The sequence below is a fragment of the Sapajus apella genome, unplaced genomic scaffold (genome assembly GCF_009761245.1).
Source record: "Sapajus apella isolate SASKATOON/1434 unplaced genomic scaffold, GSC_monkey_1.0 scaffold49, whole genome shotgun sequence".
In the NCBI taxonomy this organism is placed as follows: domain Eukaryota; kingdom Metazoa; phylum Chordata; class Mammalia; order Primates; family Cebidae; genus Sapajus; species Sapajus apella.
This window is the reverse complement of record NW_022436989.1, coordinates 11,229,394-11,248,699: the sequence shown is the minus strand read 5'-3', so window position 1 is coordinate 11,248,699 and position 19,306 is coordinate 11,229,394. Positions and strand designations below refer to the sequence as shown.

Sequence of the window (19,306 nt, the reverse complement as noted above, 5' to 3'; positions counted from 1 at the left end):
CTCCTGCCTCAGCCTCCCAAGTAGCTGGGATTATGGGTTTGTGCTCCCACGACACCACATCCAGCTAATTTTTTGGTATTTTTAGTAGAGACAGGGTTTCACCATCTTGGCCAGGCTGGTCTCGAACTCGTGACCTCAGGTGATCCACCCACCTCAGCCTCCCAAAGTGCTGGGATTACAGGTGTGAGCCATCACGCCCAGCCAGACCACTACTTTTTAAAAGACCTTTTTAAAAACCTTTCTTAAAGGTTTGGTTTTTTTGAGACAGGGTCTCACTCTGTCGCCCAGGCTGGAGTGCAGTGGCAAAATCTCAGCTGACTGCAACCTCCGCCTCCCAGGCTCAAGCAATTCTCCTGAAAAAGGCTGTTGGCTATTAATGCTTCCTCACAGCTATTCTGTTCATTGCTGCATGCTTCTTACTGTGTGCTAAAATGGGAGCTTTAAAGGATTATCTCATTTAATCCTCACAACCACCTGTGGGAGAGGTGTCATTATCCCTGTTTGGGGAGTGAGACAGGGGCTTAGCAAGCTCAGTAACCTGTCCAAGTCGCACATCTGCACAGGGTTAGCCGCCTCTAAAGCTCATGCCGTTACTCTCCATGGTACACAGAGTCCTCCTTCTCCATAGCAATCTTGCGGCCGCCTTGTTAACACCAAAGAAACTTGTGTCCGCTGGTTTGAAAATTTCTAGCTAGAGAGCTCTTCTTGGGCTGCCAAGAAGCCCAATTTCTAATTTGATTTTTTTTTAACTATGTCACTCTCCTCATTCATTTGATGTATTCATCAAATGTTTATTAAGCACCTGCTGTGTGCCTGGTATGCAGCAGTGACACCAGACATCCAAGAGTTCTTGTCCTCTGGCAGCTTATATTCTAGTTGGGAGAGAAAAATAATAAACAGAAAATCAGTAAGTCATTTCATATGGTGGTAGGTGCCCGGGGAAGATAAGCCAGGGTCATGGGATTAAGCCTGGCAGGGGGAGGGTGCCATTTTAGTTCAGAAGGGGCAGTGAGACCCTAACAATGCAAAGGACCCAGCCTGTGGAGATCTAAGGCAGGGGGGTCCCAGGAACAGGAACTTGCTGGGGCAAAGCTCCTGAGGCTGGACTGAGCTCCGCGTTCTAGGAGAGGAGTGGGCAGTGAGGAGCAGCAGAGGAGGCTAGCTGGGAGATGGCTTGGGGCCTCTTTCTTCCCCTGCCTTCTTCAAAAAATAAAACTAGTTGGGTGTGGTGGCTCACACCTGTAATCCCTACAATTTGGGAAGGTGAGGTTAGTAGATTGCTTGAGTCCAGGAGCTTGAGACCAGCCTGGGCAACATAGTGAGACCCCCCCCCCCCCATTTCTACCAAAAAAATCAAAAAAATTAGCCTGGTGGTGCGCACCTGTGGTCGAAGCTACTCAGGAGGCTGAGGCGGGAGCATTGCTTGAACCCGGGAGGCAGAGGCTGCAGTGAGCCATGACTGTGCCACCGCACTCCACGATAGGTGACAGAGCGAGGCTCTCTCTCTAAATAAATAATAAATCTAAAACCTAACATCTTGGAGTGCAGTAGCACGATCACGGCTCACTGCAGCTTCAATCTCCTGGGCTCAAGCGATTCTTCCTTTCAGCCTCCTGAGCAGCTGAGACAGGGTCGCACTATGTTGGGCTGGCTGGTTTCGAACTACTGGGCTCAAGTAATTCTCCTGCCTCAGCATCCCAAATTGCTGGGATTATAAGTGTGAGCCTCCATGACTGGTCAGGGAGAAATTTTTTTCCCTGGGGTGTTTTTCTTTTTTATTTCCATAGGTTATTGGGGAGCAGGTGGTATTTAGCTACATAAGTAAGTTCTTCAGTGGTGATTTCTGAGATTTTGGTTCACCCATCACTCAGTGTACACGACATCCAATTTGTAGTCTTTTATCCCTCACCCACTCCCCACTTTTCCCCCTGAGTTCCCAAAGTCTATTGTGTCATTCTTAAGCCTTTGCATTCTCATAGCTTAGCTCCTACTTACGAGTGAGAACATATGATGTTTGGTTTTCCATTCCTGAGTTACTTCGCTTAGAATCGTAGTCTCCAATTCCATCCAGGTTACTGCAAAGGTCATTAATTCATTCCTTTTGAATGGCTGAGTAGTATTCCATCATATATATATATATATATATATATATGATTCTAACATATATATATAATCACACTTTCTTTACATGCTCATTGATTTTCATGTAGTTCTAGTCATAGAATTCATACATTCTTTCCATCTTGCACTTTTCACGTCACAAACATTTTCTAGGTTGTTATACTGTCTTCATAGTTACTTAAATAATATTCCATCGAGTAGTACAACCATTTATTTCACTAGTCCCCTAACTTTAGACATTTTGGTTGTTTTTGAAACTTAATAATGTAATAACACCGTGATAACATTGTTTATGTAAATACATATTTTGGATTATCTCCTTAGGCTGGATTCCCAGAAGTCACATGAGTAGGTCAAAGAGTATGAGCATCATTTTCATGGCTCTTGTTTTATTACCTTTTAATTTACATTTGCCTCAAGATGGCTGGTTTGCTACCGTATGGTCACCAGAGTTACTCCCTCAGTCCAAATTCTTTACTTTCCCAAACTGGGAAGGCCATAACTCAATGTCATATATGTAGTAAAGGTCATCATAACCTTCCCCAGAATTTTCCAAGCCGGTGATCTCTAAAGTGGACTTTGGCTGTTAAAATCTGAATTCAAATGTCTCATGAGACTCAGTGTTCTAGAATTTAAGCTGCTTAACTTGCCATGTTATTTAGACACCACTTAATACTTTATTACAAATGACTTATCAATACCTTTCAGCTACGGACTTTGTCCTCCTGAGTAGGACAAAGGCATGTGAGTACATGCCTCCTGCTAATACAATGAGGACACGGATGACTGAGTCTTTAAGATTCAGTAGGGGCCAGGCTCAGTGGCTCACACCTGTAATCCCAGCACTTTGGGAAGCTGAGGTGGGTGGATCACCTGAGGTCAGGAGTTCGAGACCAGCCTGACCAACATGGCTAAACCCCATCTCTACTAAAGGTAGTACAAAATTAGCTGGTGTGGTCGTGGGCACCTGTAATCCCAGCTACTCCAAGGCTGAGGCAGGAGAATCACTTGAACCTGGGAGGCAGAGGTTGCAGTGAGCCAAGATCGCTCCATGGCACTCCAGCCTGGGCAACAAGAGTGAAACTCCGTCTCAAAAAAAAAAAAAAAAAAAAAGAAAGATTCGGTAGAACGGCTGCCCTTCCTCTGGGGTGGCAGCATGCTCTTCATGCTGAAGCTCAGCTGAAAAGCCTCCTGCTGGGTTCTCTGCCTCTTTCCATCCCAATGCACACACCTCAGGGTGTTGACTCCACTTCAAAGGGAGCCATGGGTAAAGAAAACATAGGTAAAGGCACAGGGCTGATAAGGGGGTTGTAAATTCAAAAAGTAAGATTTCTGGCACTATCAACTATCACTTGTTTTCAAATGTGCATATGGAGTGGATATTCCAGTTTTCATGTCTGTGTTGTTTTTTTAAAAAAGACCTTTCAAAGAATTGTGCAGTTTTTTTACACCCTGACATGCAGTGTTTGGTGTTAAACTGTCAGGGCTGACGGGTCACTTGGAAGGGGCCAGTGTGGAGGCACATGCAAGTGTGAGCTGGTTACTCACGGGCACTGCGGAGTCTGGCCCCCACTGGACCCCTGTGCCCCAGAGACAGTGCTGTTGGCTGGAGCCCTTATTCTGGCCAGCAGTGTCATCAGTGCACACTGTAAGACATAGTCTTGGAAAGAAAGAGAAACTGGATTTAAAAACTCTTACTCTTTCCAGCAAAGCAACCCATCTTTGGCTATAGAAAATAACACAGCCAGGTGCAGTGACTCATGCCTGTGATCCCAGCACTTTGGGAGGCCAAGGTAGGCAGATCACTTGAGTCCAGGAATTCAAGACCAGCCTGGGCAACATGGTGAAACCCCATGTCTACAAAAAAAAAAAAAAAAAGATTAGCCAAGTTTGGTGGTACATCATGGCTGTAGTCCCACGCACTTGGGAGGCTGAGGTGGGAGGATCACTTGAGCCTGGAAGGCGGAGGTTGTAGTGAGCCAAGATCATGCCGCTGCACTCCAGCCTGGGCAACAGAGTGACACCCTTTCTCAAAAAAATAAAAAAGAGTAACACATTATTAGAAATGAGTATTCTGAAACAGTCTTCCATATGATGCTTTTGACAATTCAGCAGGAAAATAAATGATGTAAGAAATGAATACATATGGTAGGCTCCTTGTTGACCTATGGACCATATTGTTTCTCCCTGCAGAGATCAGCAAGGACAACTCCTGCAAAGAAAACTGTACTTGTTCCTCCTGCCTGCTCCGGGCCCCCACCATCAGTGACTTGCTCAATGATCAGGACCTATTAGATGTGATCAGGATAAAGCTGGATCCATGTCACCCAACAGTGAAAAACTGGAGGAATTTTGCAAGCAAATGGGGGATGCCCTATGATGAATTGTGCTTCCTGGAGCAGAGGCCACAGAGCCCCACCTTGGAGTTCTTGCTCCGGAACAGTCAGAGGACGGTGTGCCAGCTGATGGAGCTCTGCAGGCTCTATCACAGGGCCGACGTGGAGAAGGTTCTGCGCAGGTGGGTGGAAGAGGAGTGGCCCAAGCGGGAGCGTGGAGACCATTCCAGGCACTTCTAGAGCGCTTCTTTTTCCGTCCTTGGCCTCTTTGGACGTTGAAACAACCATGAGTCAAGAAGGAATGTGAATCAGTTCTTTTGTAAGAGTTTAGGATAATGACATGAAACGGTGGACACTGGTTTTCCCCAAAGTTGGCGGTTTCGTGGAGGGGTAGCTTGTTTTGGTGGCGGATCTCTGTTTATTTTTGCACATCTGTTTTAATTTAATATTTGAATCTGGAATTAGGAAAAGATATTTTCTAGTCTGCTGTAAGGGCCAAAGTCCTACAATCGGAATGGATTCATGCCATGATGAAAATAAAATGATCCTCTCCCTGAAATACGGCTAAAGATTTAAATAGGTCCCGAGACTGTTGAGAGCCCCAGACATACACACAACATTATATGTAACATCCCTCCTGATCAGTGCCACTCCCACAGTTTCAAAGCAAACAGCCATGAGGAACACTCCCCTTGGTGTCTGCAACACCCTCTGCTTTTCTCCTAGGCAATGAGAACCAGAAGCTAGAAATTCACCATGTCTATTCTCAAGATCCATGCCAGGGAGATCTTTGACTCTCGTGGGAATCCCACTGTTGAGGTTGATCTCTTCACTGCAAAAGGTCTCTTCAGAGCTGCCGTGCCCAGTGGTGCTTCAACTGGTATCTATGAGGAGGCCCTAGAGCTCTGGGACATGCTAAGACTCGCTATATGGGGAAGGGTGTCTCAAAGGCTGTTGAGCACATCAATAAAACTATTGCACCTGCCCTGTTTAGCAAGAAACTGAACGTCACAGACCAAGAGAAGATTGACATACTGATGATCGAGATGGATGGAACAGAAAATAAATCTAAGCTTGGCGTGAATGCCATTGTGGGGGTGTCCCTCGCTGTCTGCAAAGCTGGTGCTGTTGACAAAGGGGTTCCCCTGTACCACCACATCGCCAACTTGGCTGGCACTTCCAAAGTCATCGTGCCAGTCCTGGCATTCAGTGCCATCAATGGCGGTTCCATGCTGGCAGCAAGCTGGCCATGCAGGAGTTCATGATCCTCCCAGTGGGTGCCACAAACTTCAGGGAAGCCATGCACACTAGAGTGGAGGTTACCACAACCTGAAGAACGCCATCAAGGAGAAACATGGGAAAGACACCAATGTAGGGGCTGAAGGCGGGTTTGCTCCCAATGTCCTGAAGAATAAAGAAGGCCTGGAGCTGCTGAAGCCTGCGAGTGGGAAAGCTGGCTACACGGACAAGGTGGTCATCCACCTGGACATAGTGGCCTCCAAGTTCTTCAGGTCTGGGAAGTACGACCTGGACTTCAAGTCTTCCGATGACCCCAGCAGGTACATCTCACCTGACCAGCTGGCTGACCTGTACAAGTCCTTCATCAAGGACTATCCAGTGGCGTCTATTGAAGACCCCTTTAACCAGGATGACTGGGGAGCTTGGCAGAAGTTCGCGGCCAGTGCAGGAATCCAGGTAGTGCAGGACGATCTCACAGCGACCAACCCAAAGAGGATTGCCAAGGCCACGAATGACGAGTCGTGGCACTGCCTCCTGCTCAAAGTCAACTAGATTGGCTCCATGACCGAGTCCCCTCAGGTGCAAGCTGGCCCAGGCCAGTGGTTGGAGTGTCATGGTGTCTCACTGTTCTGGGGAGACCGAAGATGCCTTCATCATGGACCTGGTGGTGGGGCTGTGCACTGGGCAGATCAAGACTGGTGCCCCTTGCCAATCTGAACGCCTGGCCAAGTACAACCTGCTCCTCAGAACTGAAGAGGAGCTGGGCAGCAAGGCTGTTTGCTGGCAGGAACTTCAGAAACCCCCTGGCCAAGTAAGCTGTGGGGAGGCCAGCCCTTCAGTTACCTGTTACCTAATTAGACCCCTCTCCTCGTGTCAGCTTGGGCAGCTTGAGGCTCCCAACCAACACTGGCAGGGACCCCTGCTAGTTAGCTCCCCTCGCCCACCGCCATGGAGTTCGCACCGCTTCCTTAGAATGTCTACAGAAGCCAAGCTCCCTGGAGCCCTGTTGGCAGCCCTCGCTTTGCAGTCATGTAACTGGCCCGCATCATTGTTTTTCTCGCCTCACTTCCCACCAACACATGTGAGCCTCCAGGGTCATCTCCAGGGTGGCCACAGGCAAGATCCCCAGTGATTTTGTGCTCAAAATAAAAAAAAGCCTCAGTGACCCATGAGAAAAAAGAAAGAAAGAAAGAAAACAGCAATGAGAACTGAACCTGTCTTGTTGGTTTATTGTTATAAAGTACCTGGGTGAATTAACAGGATGCTGGTATTATACTGTGATACTCTTCAGAACACCTGCCCGATCTTCTTTATGCAAATATGTTTATAATCTGTGGACTATCCGTAATGTCATTTGCTCAAGTATTTTAAAAAAGACATACAGAAACTGATGGTTATTGGGAAAACAGGAAGTAGGGGGTAATAAAGGCCATGGGAATAGTGGTTGACAAAGAGAGTACTCCAAATCCCCTTTGGTTACTCCGGACTTTAAAAAATTTAACGTGATATTTAGGCCAGGCGTGGCAGCTCACGTCTGTAATTTCAGCACTTTGGGAGGCTGAGGTGGGTGGATCACTTGAGGTCAGGTGTTTGAGATCAGCCTGGCCAACACAGCAAAATCCTGTCTCTACTAAAAATACAAAGATTAGCCAGGCATGGTGGTGGGCGCCTGTAATCCCAGCTACTCGGGAGGTTGACGTGCCAGAATTGCTTGAACCCAGGAGGTGGAGGTTGCAGTGAGCTGAGATTGCGTCACTGCACTCCAGCCTGGGCAACAAAGAGAGACTACGTCTCAAAATAATAATTCATAATAAAATTAATGTAATATTTACTTTTTCATCCTGTACATAAGGCTGAGTGCTTCACCCCTGAGAGAAAGCTCAGTTAAGAAATAAATGAAAATCCTGTAACCTATTGGTGAAATGTAACCATCTCCAGCTCCTGGTAGCCCAGCTTAAAACAAGACCCCATCTCACCACACAGCAGTTTAGCCAAGAAAAGGGAGTCTTTACGTGGACACTGGGAGGGAAGGGATTCCTTCAAATCCCAACTTTAAAGGATTTTAAACAAATGAAAAATTTGGTTCAAAGAATATCTAATGTTCTTATTTGATGGTATTAGAGAAAGGAAAGTGTGGGGCATGGGGGTTTGTTATTGCAAAGGTCAGATTTTCTAGGTTATTTTGGGGGAAAAAGATAAAAGGCAGAGCCTTGGTTTGACTGGCAATTCCATGAAAGTGCTATTTGATTTTGATTATAGGCTTAGAAAATTAAGACACTTAGTTCAGTTTGGAAGGATTCTGTATAAGTCTCTGATTAAAATAAGCAAAAAATGATGAGTAACACTGATTCAGTGCAACAGAAAGATTGAGATTAACTGAAAAGAAAGTTACTTTCTAAACCACCATATTTTTTTCCACTAACGATTACAGTGGTTTCCATTAGGCAGCTAACACATGAAGTCAGCCTCGCCATCCACTGTAATCTCCAAACTAGCAAAATTTGTCGTAGAGACATACTTATCACTTCTGATTTAGTGCTGCTCTCGCCTACCTCTTCTTCTCTTGTCAGATTTATGAGATAAATGTCAGATTTATCACCAGATATGTTGAAAGTAACAACCACTAATAAAGTGTTGAGATTTTAAAAAATAGATTCGTTGGCAAATTAGTGCTTGGTGAGGCAGTGATTAAACATTTTTGTCAGCCAGGTTCCAGGCACTACACAGAAGCCATTAGGAGTTCTCGCCATCTACGAATTGGATTTAATGTCTCACCTCCTCATTAAGCTACGTGCGACACATTCTCACTTATTAGCCCAGAATTCACTGTGGGGAAATGGAAAAGGGCATTCCATTTCTACATTTTGGAGAAATGGAGTTGAAAAGGCTGTGGGTGTTTAGTGCCGTGTGGTAGCAGACCCCAGCAGTCTGATGCTGCACCCCTTCTAACCTGCCACCCCCTGGGGATGCAGAGTGGATCTCAGGGTGACAATCTTCCGCACATGACTGCCTGGCCAGGTGCCTCCAGAAAGCCCCCTCCCTCCCCCATCTCCACCCAGGCACACTTGTCACCTTAGCCTGACACCAGCCTGCACAGTCTGTGGCCACCATCCCTGCAGTGGTAGAGGGAAACGGGGGAGGTGGGAGGGAAAACCCCTTTCTATACCTTTCCTCAGCCTGCTCTTTCCTCCTCCCACCTCGGGACCTCCACCTCCCCCAGACAGAGACAGAAAAGATGGAAGAACAAGTGGGACCTCCACCCCCACCCCAAGCCTTTATCCCTGTGGAGGGACGATGGAAAGGTTTCTCTCATTTCCAGAGACAAAAGGCAGAGGCCAGCAAGAAGAAGGGGCACCTTGAGGAAGAAAGGCATTGAAATAGCACCCACCCCGGCCGGGCGCAGTGGCTCAAACCTGTAATCCCAGCACTTTGGGAGGCCGAGGCGGGTGGATCACGAGGTCAACAGATCGAGACCATCCCGGTCAACATGGTGAAACCCCGTCTCTACTAAAAATACAAAAAATTAGCTGGGCATGGTGGCACGTGCCTGTAATCCCAGCTACTCAGGAGGCTGAGGCAGGAGAATTGCCTGAACCCAGGAGGCGGAGGTTGCGGTGAGCCGAGATCGCGCCATTGCACTCCAGCCTGGGTAACAGGAGCGAAACTCTGTCTCAAAAAAAAAAAAAAAAAAAAAAAAACAAATAGCACCCACCCCACCCCCTGCCCACCCTCCTTCCCACCCCCATCTTTTCCTAGTCTTCACTCAAGTCCTCCGTTCAGAGGAAGCCCTGCTCTATTGAAAGCCACAGAGTCACTCTCAGTGGCCTGGGACTGCAGCCCAAGAAGGGGGCGTCTAACTGCCTCCAAAGGGGCCACGACAGCAAAAGTAAATAAAAATTGGAATATGTTCTTAAATTCTAAATTTAAAATTTGGAAAACGTAGTGAGCACAGCTTCTAGGGGGCATGTTTCCAAAATTCCAACCACAAAAGTGCAGTCTCAAAACTAATTGTACACTGAACTTACCACCTTATCTCAAGCACAGCTATTGTTCAGATTTGTTAGTGGAACTGTCCTTCCTTGAGTTGGATCAAACATGTCAGGCAAGATGACATTGCTGATTTGCAGTGTTCAGGCAGACGACATACAGGCAGAGTTGAGTGTGCTCCTTTGCCCTTAAATTCACGAATAACAGGAAAAACACGGAACCACAGTGCACCGCCCACTTGCCTCTCCATTTGGCATCAGTATTTCCAGAGTCCTGATCGCTAGTGAAGCCTAACCCTGGATTTATCGTCATCTCATTGCTAGCATGGCTAGGGAAGCTTTGAACATCCTTATAGTTTTTGTTTTAATTCCTATTATAATTGCATGGGGAAGTTCTAGGATGGAAAAAATTTTTTTTAAATAGGAGTGGCTGGATGCAGTAGCTCACACATGTGATCTCAGCGCTTTGGGAGGCCAAGGCAGGTGGATCATCTGAGGTCAGGAGTTGTTTTTTTTTTTTTTTGAGATGGAGTTTTGCTCTGGTTGCTCAGGTTGGAGTGCAATGGTGCAATCTCAGCTCACCACAACCTCCACCTTCCCGGTTCAAGCAATTCTCCTGCCTCAGCCTCCTGAGTAGCTGGGATTATAGGCATGCACCACCAAGCCTGGCTAATTTTTGTATTTTTAGTAGAGATGGACTATCTCCATGTTGGTCAGGCTGGTCTCAAAATCCTGACCTCAGGTGATCCGCCCGTCTCAGCCTCCCAAAGTGCTGGGATTACAGGCGTGAGCCACAATGCCTGGTAAGGTCAGGAGTTCAAGACCAGCCTGGCCAGCATGGTGAAACCCCTTCTCTACTAAAAATACAAAATTAGCTAGATGTGGTGGTGTGCACCTGTAGTCCCAGCTACTGGGGAGGCGGAGACAGGAGAATCACTTGAACCTGGGAGGTGGAGGCTGCAGTGAGCCAAGATGGTGCCACTGCACTCCAGCCTAGGCAAGATAGAGCGGGGCTCCATCTCAAAAGGAGACTGTACTGTTCCTTGCACATGTGGACATCTGTAATGACTGGCGTTTACCTTATGAAAATTTTTGATGAATAGGAGCATGCCATTAACAGAGAAAAATTTCATCAAGGATTTTTAAAGTTCCTTCAGAGTCCAGACTTTGAATAAATGTAGTATGACTTATATCTATGTTGCATACAGAAATATCAAACAGTAATTCCCAACTGAAATATAAGTATCAATCAATTGCATAACAATGCAAAATCATTTTATTTAAACTTAATTCATAGCAAATAAGTGCTGTAATAGCACAAGCATGCTGATACTTTACAAAGGTGAGCGGAAAGGTAGGATTATAACCAGCTGATCAAATAATTGTTAAAATTTAAGTTTATTAATACTTTTGCTTCTGTCTGTAGGGATCCATGTCAACTTGGGCATACTATAAACTTAACTGCTAATGATGAGGTCCTTTTGCTGTTAGAAATCTATTTTTTATTTTTTTTTTAATTATTTTTTGGAGACAGGGTCTTGCTCTGCTGGAGTGCAGTGGCGAAATTACAGCTCACTACAGCCTCAATCTCCTGGGCTCAAGCAATGCTCCTGCCTCAACCTCCCAAGTAATGGGAACTGCAGTCCTATACAAGGATGCCCCACTAATTTTTGTTGGTTTTTTTGTGGAGACAGGGATTAGCTATGCTGTCCAAGCTGACCTCAAACTCCGGCCTCAAGTGATCCTCCTAGCTCAGCCTCCCAAAGTGCTGGGATTACAGGCGGGAGCCGCCATTCAAAGCCTAGAATGACATATCTTTAGCTAAATTATGGGGCTGGGTGTAGTGACTCATGCATGCCTGTAATCCCAGCACTTTGGGAGACTGTGGCAGGAGGGTCACTTGAGGTCAAGAGTTCAAGACCAGCATGGGCAACACAGTGAGAACTCCGTCTCTATTTTAAAAAGAGAAAAATCCAGGGTATATTCTCTTAAACAAAACTCCCATCTGTAATGGTAGTTGATGAGGCTCTATGTAATATGCATTTCTTTGGTTGCAATAGCAAATTATTACACACAGAAAAAGGAAAGCAACATATCACTCACTCACATATCCACACACAGGAGGACTCACACAGGAGGGAGACTCCAGCCACGTGACTTTGAAAATGGCAAAGTTTCACATTGTTAGGGCTTAAGTGGTGCTAAGATTTCCCATCAGTACTCAAAAGATCAACTGTACGAACGAGTCACCTATTTTTAAGGCACTAAATAGTAATTATTCAACAGCACAGAAAATATGTGGTAGCAGACAAAAGATGCTGCGCCCTTGTTTTTCCTTCATAGTAATTTTTATGTGGTATTGCCCCCTGCTGGAGCATAACATTTATACACATCCTTTCTGGCTGGGCTGAAGTCCTAAGAACCGCCTAGGACCAGCCTTTTATTAATCTTAACTCTTGGTTGTATGCTAAAAGCCTTACAAGTAGCCCCACTGTAAGACAGACGAGTAAGGTTGCTTTACAAATGAGCACATACAAGCAGAACAAGGCCGGCACAATTGAGATGAGGGTCCTCGTCCCCTGGGTGTGTCCATCACTACTTCACCCTGTCGTTCAGATCCAATGTGTGACCAGCCAGCTCCAATAACAGTTCCATTTTCTGGGAATTATTTTTAACACTCAGCAGGATGTTTCCTTCATGTAGATTTAGGCTTAGCCCTTTGTGGATTTTTGGTCTCTTTCCCTTTCAATTTAGCCTCCAAGGAAGCGGTTATGACCAACGGTAGCTGTAATGTTAAATGACGAAGTTCATCGTTACAGCAAATATTGACCCGGAGCTTTATCCTTGTCCCTTCCTTGATAATCTGCAATAAAAAATGTGTTCTTTTAAGTACAATATTAATAAGTAAAGTCTAGGAGATTTTCTCCCCCTTCCTTTCTCTTTTGGAAAAATAAATGTTTTATCTAGTTTTGAGCAGATGATCCTTCTTATCACACCTCTTTCCACTTCTGCCCTCCTTGTTTTATAATTTTCCTCTCCTTTGGGTCCGTGTCATTGCTTCGTGTGGCTTATTTTACAGCCATTCCCTCATTTCTCAAATCAGATTTCCTCCATATGCCGACGGCCTTCCTTTTCCCTGACCATGCAAAAGCAAATTATTGGCTTGTGGTTTTTTTTCGAGACAGAGTCTCACCCTGTCACCCAGGCTGGAGTGCAGTGGCGCAATCTCAGCTCATTGCAACCTCTGCCTGCCAGGTTCAAGCGATTCTTATGCGTCGGCCTCTGGGGTAGCTGAGATTATAGGCGTTTGCCACCACGCCCACCTAATTTTTAGTAGAGACAGGGTTTCACCATGTTGGTCAGGCTGGTCTCAAACTCATAACCTCAGGTGATCCACCTGTCTTGGCCTCCCAAAACCCTGGGATTACAGGCAGAAGCCGCCGTGCCTGGCCTTGTCTTTCATCCTTAATGGCACTTTGGTCCTAATAATGCTAAAACCCTTTTCCTCTTTGAACTGAAACACAGCTTATCTACACGAGCCCAAGGCAGTAGCAACATTCACTCCCATATCTTCTCTGATCTCTACCTTCTGAATCCTGTGGACTTGGTTGTAAATGGATGAAGGCAAGTCTTGCTTCCTTCCCCTGTGTTTACAGAGGATTGTGGCTGAGATGCTGGGCCACACGCTGGGACTGCTGGCAGCCCTGGGCTGCTGGATATTGTCCTTGGGGTGCTCGTCACCTAGACCAGAAGAATCAAGGTGAGGGAGAGCTTGTTCTCTTCTTCCTGTGGCTGCAGAGGCTGTGAGGCATGAGTCTAGTGGCCGTGTTTAGCTGGGGATGCCTCCTAGAAATCAACTCCACAGTTGAAGACATCAAAGCAATCCACAGTGCTACTTGAAACGATTGAGTTTATCAGCACTTTTGCAAATGTGCAAGAGGATAGCTTCTCTGGGCATCCTGCACTGAGCCATGCTCTTCTATTTTATGTAACAGCCCAGTGACCCCTGAGTCTTCCCCTGGGGCAGGTCCTTGAGGCTTCATGGAGGATGTTCTTCAGCGCCAAAGGCGTGCTATTGAGCTCCTGAATCTTTGTGATACTGTTTCTACATCTTTGTGCTGTACCTTTCAAGCTGCGTTCGTGTTATCACCTGTATGATTTTATGTTTTGCTTCTAAATAAGTTTATTTTAAACTCTAACAATGTGTGCTACAAAATTAAAGATAACGTCAATCATTGTCTCTGATGAATTATGTAGATTTCAACACAATCATTGATTCATGTGTACTCTTGGTCAGTCATTAGTCATCTGAGTACCTAGTGGGTTTCTAAAATGGGTTCTGGATGCTGGGGATGTAAAGATAAGCAACACATTTCTATCCTCAAGGAGCCTGTGGACTGGGGAGAATCACTGAAGCCAATGAGGGAAGTTACTGGAGAGAGCAGTGCACACGTGGTCCAGAAATGGGTAGAACAAAGTTGAGAATCACTGAACTGGGAGGAAAGACAGGTCATTGCCAATCCAAGGCTGGCCACAGTGACTCACGCCCTAATCTCAGTACTTTGGGAGGCCAAGGCAGGAAGATCCATCCAGCTCAGGAAATCAAGACCAGCCTGGGCAACCTATGGAGACCCTTCTCCACCAAAATAAAAATAAAAATAAACTAGCCTGGCGTGGTGGAGTGTGCCTGTGGTACCAACTATTCAGGAGGCTGAAGTGGGAGGATCACTTGAGCCAAGGAGGTCAAGACTGCAGTGAGCCATGATCACACCATGGCACTCCTGCCTAGGGAAGAGTGATTTCACTGTTACTTTTCACCTCTCCTCATTTTATGTCTCTGACCCATGCCTGTCCTCTGAGTATCTAGATATTCCTAACTATGGACTTGAAATCTCCACATGGAGCCTCACAGGCACCCCAAACTCAACCTCCCCTAAGCTGAACCCATGATCTTTTCTTCCAAATTTGTTCATCACCAGGGTTCCCGTTTAACTACCCACCTAGTTGTTCAAGTCATCCCCAAGACCTCCCTCTCCTTCCCTGTCTATTCTACCTCCCAAATATCTGTTAAATCCCTCCCTCCTCCCCCACCTCACAGCCACCATCCTAACCCAAGCAGCCACCCTTTCTCACCCTATAGTAACTTCCCAGCTGTTCTCTATAGAGTGGGTGAATCCTGTCATCTTCAGCCTGAACCCCTTTTGACAGATTCCCCCCCCCCCCTTTTTTTTGAGATGGAATCTCCCTCTGTCACCAGGCTGAAGTGCAGTGGCGTGATCTCAGCTCACCACAACCTCCACCTTCCAGGTTCGAGCGATTCTCCTGCCTCAGCCTGCGGTGTAGCTGGGATTACAGGTGGCGACCACCACACACAACTAATTTTGTATTTTTAGTAGAGGCAAGGTTTCCCCATGTTGGCCAGGCTGGTCTCGAACTCCTGACCTCAGGTGATCCACCACCCACCTTGGCCTCCCAAAGTGCTGGGATTGCAGGCGTGAGCCACTGTGCCTGGCCAGATTCCTATCCTGAAGACGAAGCCCCAAACCAACAACACGGCCTGCAAGGCCCTGAGTGACCTGCCTCCAGCCCCAACACCTCGTGTCATCTTGCTGTACTCTCACACAGCTCTTGAGGCTTTAGTCACCCTGGAATTCCAAGTTCCTGTGGCCATTTTTCTTTCTTGCTGAAGGTGTCACCATGTGCCGTCCCCTCTGCCCTTGTCTACACCCTCGCGTCCTTCTCTTGCCCCAACCACACTCGGGGGGCACACTGTCCTTCCCTGGCTAATCTTCCCACACTCAATACCACTGTCTCCAGGAAACTGTACCTGATCCTCACTGTCAGTTGTCATCCTACGGCCCATTCCCACAGCACTTGCCTTAGTGATAATTGCTTGATTCCCACTTGTCATCCCTGCTAAGCCACAAACGCCAGAGGACAGGGGCCCTGTGTTCTCCTTCACCTCTGGATCATCAGCACTAACTGAGTACCTGGCCTACAAGAGATGCTAATGATGCTAAATGAATGAAATGGAATGAATGAATAAATAAGTAGAAAGACTCTCAATAAAGCAAAACCTTTCTTTACCATTTTACGGCCCTCTAGGAGAAAAACACATGATCACTGGAAAATGCAAAATGAGGGGATTTGTTTAGGAAACCATGAATGTCTCCAGTAACCTGGTAGCTTTGGTTTCTTTTGATGAGGTCCACCCCCTTCCATCCATCTTCTGGGCTTAAGAGATCAAGCAACATGTCGTGAAATTAGATACTGGGGCTGGTTGCACAACATTGTGAATGAACTAAAAGCCACTAGATTGTACAACTGAAAATGGTTAAAATAGTGAATTTCGTGTTACATGAATTATAAACCTGGGGGGGAAAGGCTTAAAAAAAGACAAAACTTCCCCCACAATGGAAAGGAAGATATAAGAGAAACAGCAGTGCTCAAACCTTGGCAGCATAATCAAACCCTGCGTCTACTTTTAAAAATTAGCTGAGCATGGTGGCACGTGCCTGTAGTGCCAGTTACTCTGGAGGCTGATGTGGGAACATCTCTCGAGCCTGGAACGTTGAGGCTACAGTGAGCCATGATCATGCCACTGTACTCCAGCCTAGGCAACAGAGCGAGATCCCACCTCAAAAAAACAAAACAAAACAAACTCATCTCTCTCGGCTCCCGAGACTGTAATCCCTCACGGTTCTTTTCTACTTCTCTGGCTTTCTCATCGTCTCCCGTTTTTTCTGGTCTCTCTGTCACCCAGGCTGGAGTGCAGTGGTGTGATCATAGCTCACTGCAACCTTGACCTCCTGGGTTCAAGAGATCCTCCCACCTCGGCCTTTCAAGTAGCTGGGACTACAGGCGCACACCACCATGCCTAGCTAATATTTGTAGATTTTGTAGAGATGGGGTCTTGCCATGCTGTCCAGTCTGGTCTTGAGCTCCTAGCCTCAAGTGATCCACCCACCTCGGCCTCCCAAAGTGCTGGGATTACAGGTGTGAGCCACACTGCACCCAGCCAAAAGCAGTTTTATTTCCTACCCCTGATTGCCTCTTATGCTGCTCCGCTGAGGTCCCAGATGCTTCAGCCGTCGTACATCTCAAATGACAGGCCTCATCTCCTCCCCAGTACCTGCTCTCCCCTTAAATTACTACCTCAGTGAAGAGTGCCCATTCACTCTGGTAAGAAACTGGGAATTAATGTTTACATTGCCCTCCTCTCCCTGACCACATGGCACTGGCCACCCACCTGTGGATCCCTTCTCAGCCCCTTCCACCCCAACCAGTCCACGGCCCCACCTTGTCTCACCTGCACTACGGCCATAATTGTAACTGGTCTCCAGACTCGTAACTGGTCTCCAGACTCGTAACTGGTCTCCAGAGCTAGTGTCCCATGGCGCTGTAGTCCCCATCACGGGTCATCTTTCACACATCTGCTAAGAGTGATCCAAAATCAAAGTGAATTCAAGTTATGACTCCACTTAACTTCCACTTAACTTATACTTTGTGAATTAATTGTCATACGTGTAATTGTTGTATTATGAATGTACCTAATTTGATAACTTTTTTTAAATCCATTTTTAAAAATCATTTCCATTTAAGGTATCTATTTACAGGTCAGAAAATGAGAAAATGATTTAAAAAAAGAAACTATAGGTCAAACAGACTCAGTCGGGACATGATGGCTACGCCTGCAATCCCAGCACTTTGGGAGGTTGACATAGGATGGCAGCTTGAGGCCAGGAGTTCGAGACCAGCCTGGACAACATAGTGAAGACTCATCTCTACAAAAAAATTTTAAATTACCAGGCACAGTGGCATATGCTACTTGGACAGCTGAGGCAGGAGGATCCCTTGAACTCAGGAGTTAGAGGCTTCGGTGAAACATGATTGTGCCACTATACTCCAGCCTGGGTGACAGAGCAAGACCCTGTCCAAAAAAAAAAAAAAAAAAGACTAAATCCAAATTTTAAAGGCTTCCTCGGCTCATCAACTTGCTCACCACAGCCAAATAAAATAACTGTGAAGGAGGTTTCTGTTTTAATCTTTCCAGGAATATACTATTTGTTTATCCTGAAAATATACTTCATGGCTTTACTGAAGCCACAGTGATGAGGCCTCATTGTCACTGTAGTCTAATCACAATTTTAAAACTTCATTTAAAACTCAATTTAAAAACAGTTTAGCCGGGCGCGATGGCCCACACCTGTAATCCCAGCACTTTGGGAGGCCGAGGCGGGTGGATCACGAGGTCAAGAGATCGAGACCATCTTGGTCAACATGGTGAAACTCCGTCTCTACTAAAAATACAAAAAATTAGCTGGGCATGGTGGCACGTGCCTGTAATCCCAGCTACTCAGGAGGCTGAGGCAGGAGAATTGCCTGAACCCAGGAGGCGGAGATTGCGGTGAGCCGAGATCGCGCCATTGCACTCCAGCCTCGGTAACAAGAGCGAAACTCCGTCTCAAAAAAAAAAAAAAAAAAAAAACAGTTTAAAACAAATTCAGTCCAAGTCAAACACACACTCAGTAGCTAGAAGCAAAATTCTGTTCCGGTCCTCGACGGATCTATTTGTACCTCCTTTCATGAAAACAAAAAGAACTTTTTGACACACCTCGCAGCAGGAAAATACATAATGGACATTGTTTTACCTGTTCTTGGCAAAGACAGCTTAGCTCTTAACAAGCAAGGTAACTGTGGAGACGATGGCTTGTTCCTAGTTAACACTTACATATTTAACCAGAAAGGTTTCAAAGGTGGGCAGATTCACTGGAAAGTTTCCCAAAGCTTCACTTGTTCAGCAAATAATGTTAGAGAGCGAGCTCCATGCCCTCGGGCTCTGAGGAATCCAGGAGGTCAAGGCTGAGGTGAGCCGAGATCTCACCACTGCACTCCATCTGGGGCGACAGAGCAAGACCTTGTCTCAAAGAAAAGAAAATGATATTGCAGAAAAAGTACAATATTTTTAATATTTTTTTTCAAGACAAAGTCTTGCTCTGTCGCCCAGGCCATGAAGCAGCGGAACGATCTTGGCTCACTGCAACCTCTGCCTCCTGGATTCAAACAGTTCTCCTGCCTCAGCCTCCTGAAGGGCTGGGATTACAGGCATGTGCCACCATGCCCGTCTAATTTTTGTGTTTTCAGTACAGACTGGGTTTCACCATATTGGTCAGGCTTGTCTCAAACCCTGACCTCGTGATCTGCCCGCCTTGGCCTCCCAAAGTGCTGGGATTACAAGTGTGAGCCACCATGCCGGGCCAAATGTACAATATTTTTAATGACTTGTTCATTCTTTGTGATTGCCCTGGGTGAGAGGGACTATTGATACCCAATAATGTTTCTTTTGTTTATGCATTGTTTCTATAGTGAAAATACCCATTGGCTTTGTATTTAAAAATGTATAGTAAAAATGGTTTTATTAAAAACAGCAAACAACTACAAAAACTCCAAGGCAATGGAAAGCAGCCCTTGGATTTCCTACTTGAATGAAACATGTAATTTATCCAATATTAGAAATGTCTAAAGGCTCACTCAGTTTTCATGGGCAGAACAGGAATTGTATATCCAATTAAACGTACAATTGCAAAACCTGGTGAGGTGGCTTGTGCCTGAAATCCCAGCACT

General features: G+C 46.1%; 1 protein-coding gene, 1 long non-coding RNA gene and 1 pseudogene across 4 annotated transcripts in view; 2 read left to right on the top strand and 1 right to left on the bottom strand.

The window, feature by feature from the left end:
- Positions 1-5,913, top strand: part of EDARADD (EDAR associated death domain) — a 51,385-nt gene extending 45,472 nt beyond the window's left edge. Inside the window, exon 6 of one of the 2 annotated variants that reach the window (XM_032242276.1) lies at positions 4,315-5,913. In XM_032242276.1, the coding sequence (XP_032098167.1) occupies positions 4,315-4,697 (383 nt within the window). In that variant the 3' untranslated portion in view covers positions 4,698-5,913. The remainder of the gene's footprint in view (positions 1-4,314) is intronic. The other variant, XM_032242277.1, reaches the window with a different exon arrangement.
- Positions 320-17,374, bottom strand: LOC116526031. Its single transcript, XR_004257932.1, has 3 exons — positions 17,054-17,374; positions 16,992-17,014; positions 320-872 (listed from the first exon to the last, which is right to left on the bottom strand). It is a non-coding gene; the product is annotated as an uncharacterized LOC116526031 (long non-coding RNA).
- LOC116526029 lies at positions 5,195-7,148 on the top strand (annotated as a pseudogene). Its single transcript, XR_004257931.1, has one exon. The product of XR_004257931.1 is annotated as an alpha-enolase pseudogene (transcript).
- Positions 17,375-19,306: the final 1,932 nt, after the last annotated feature.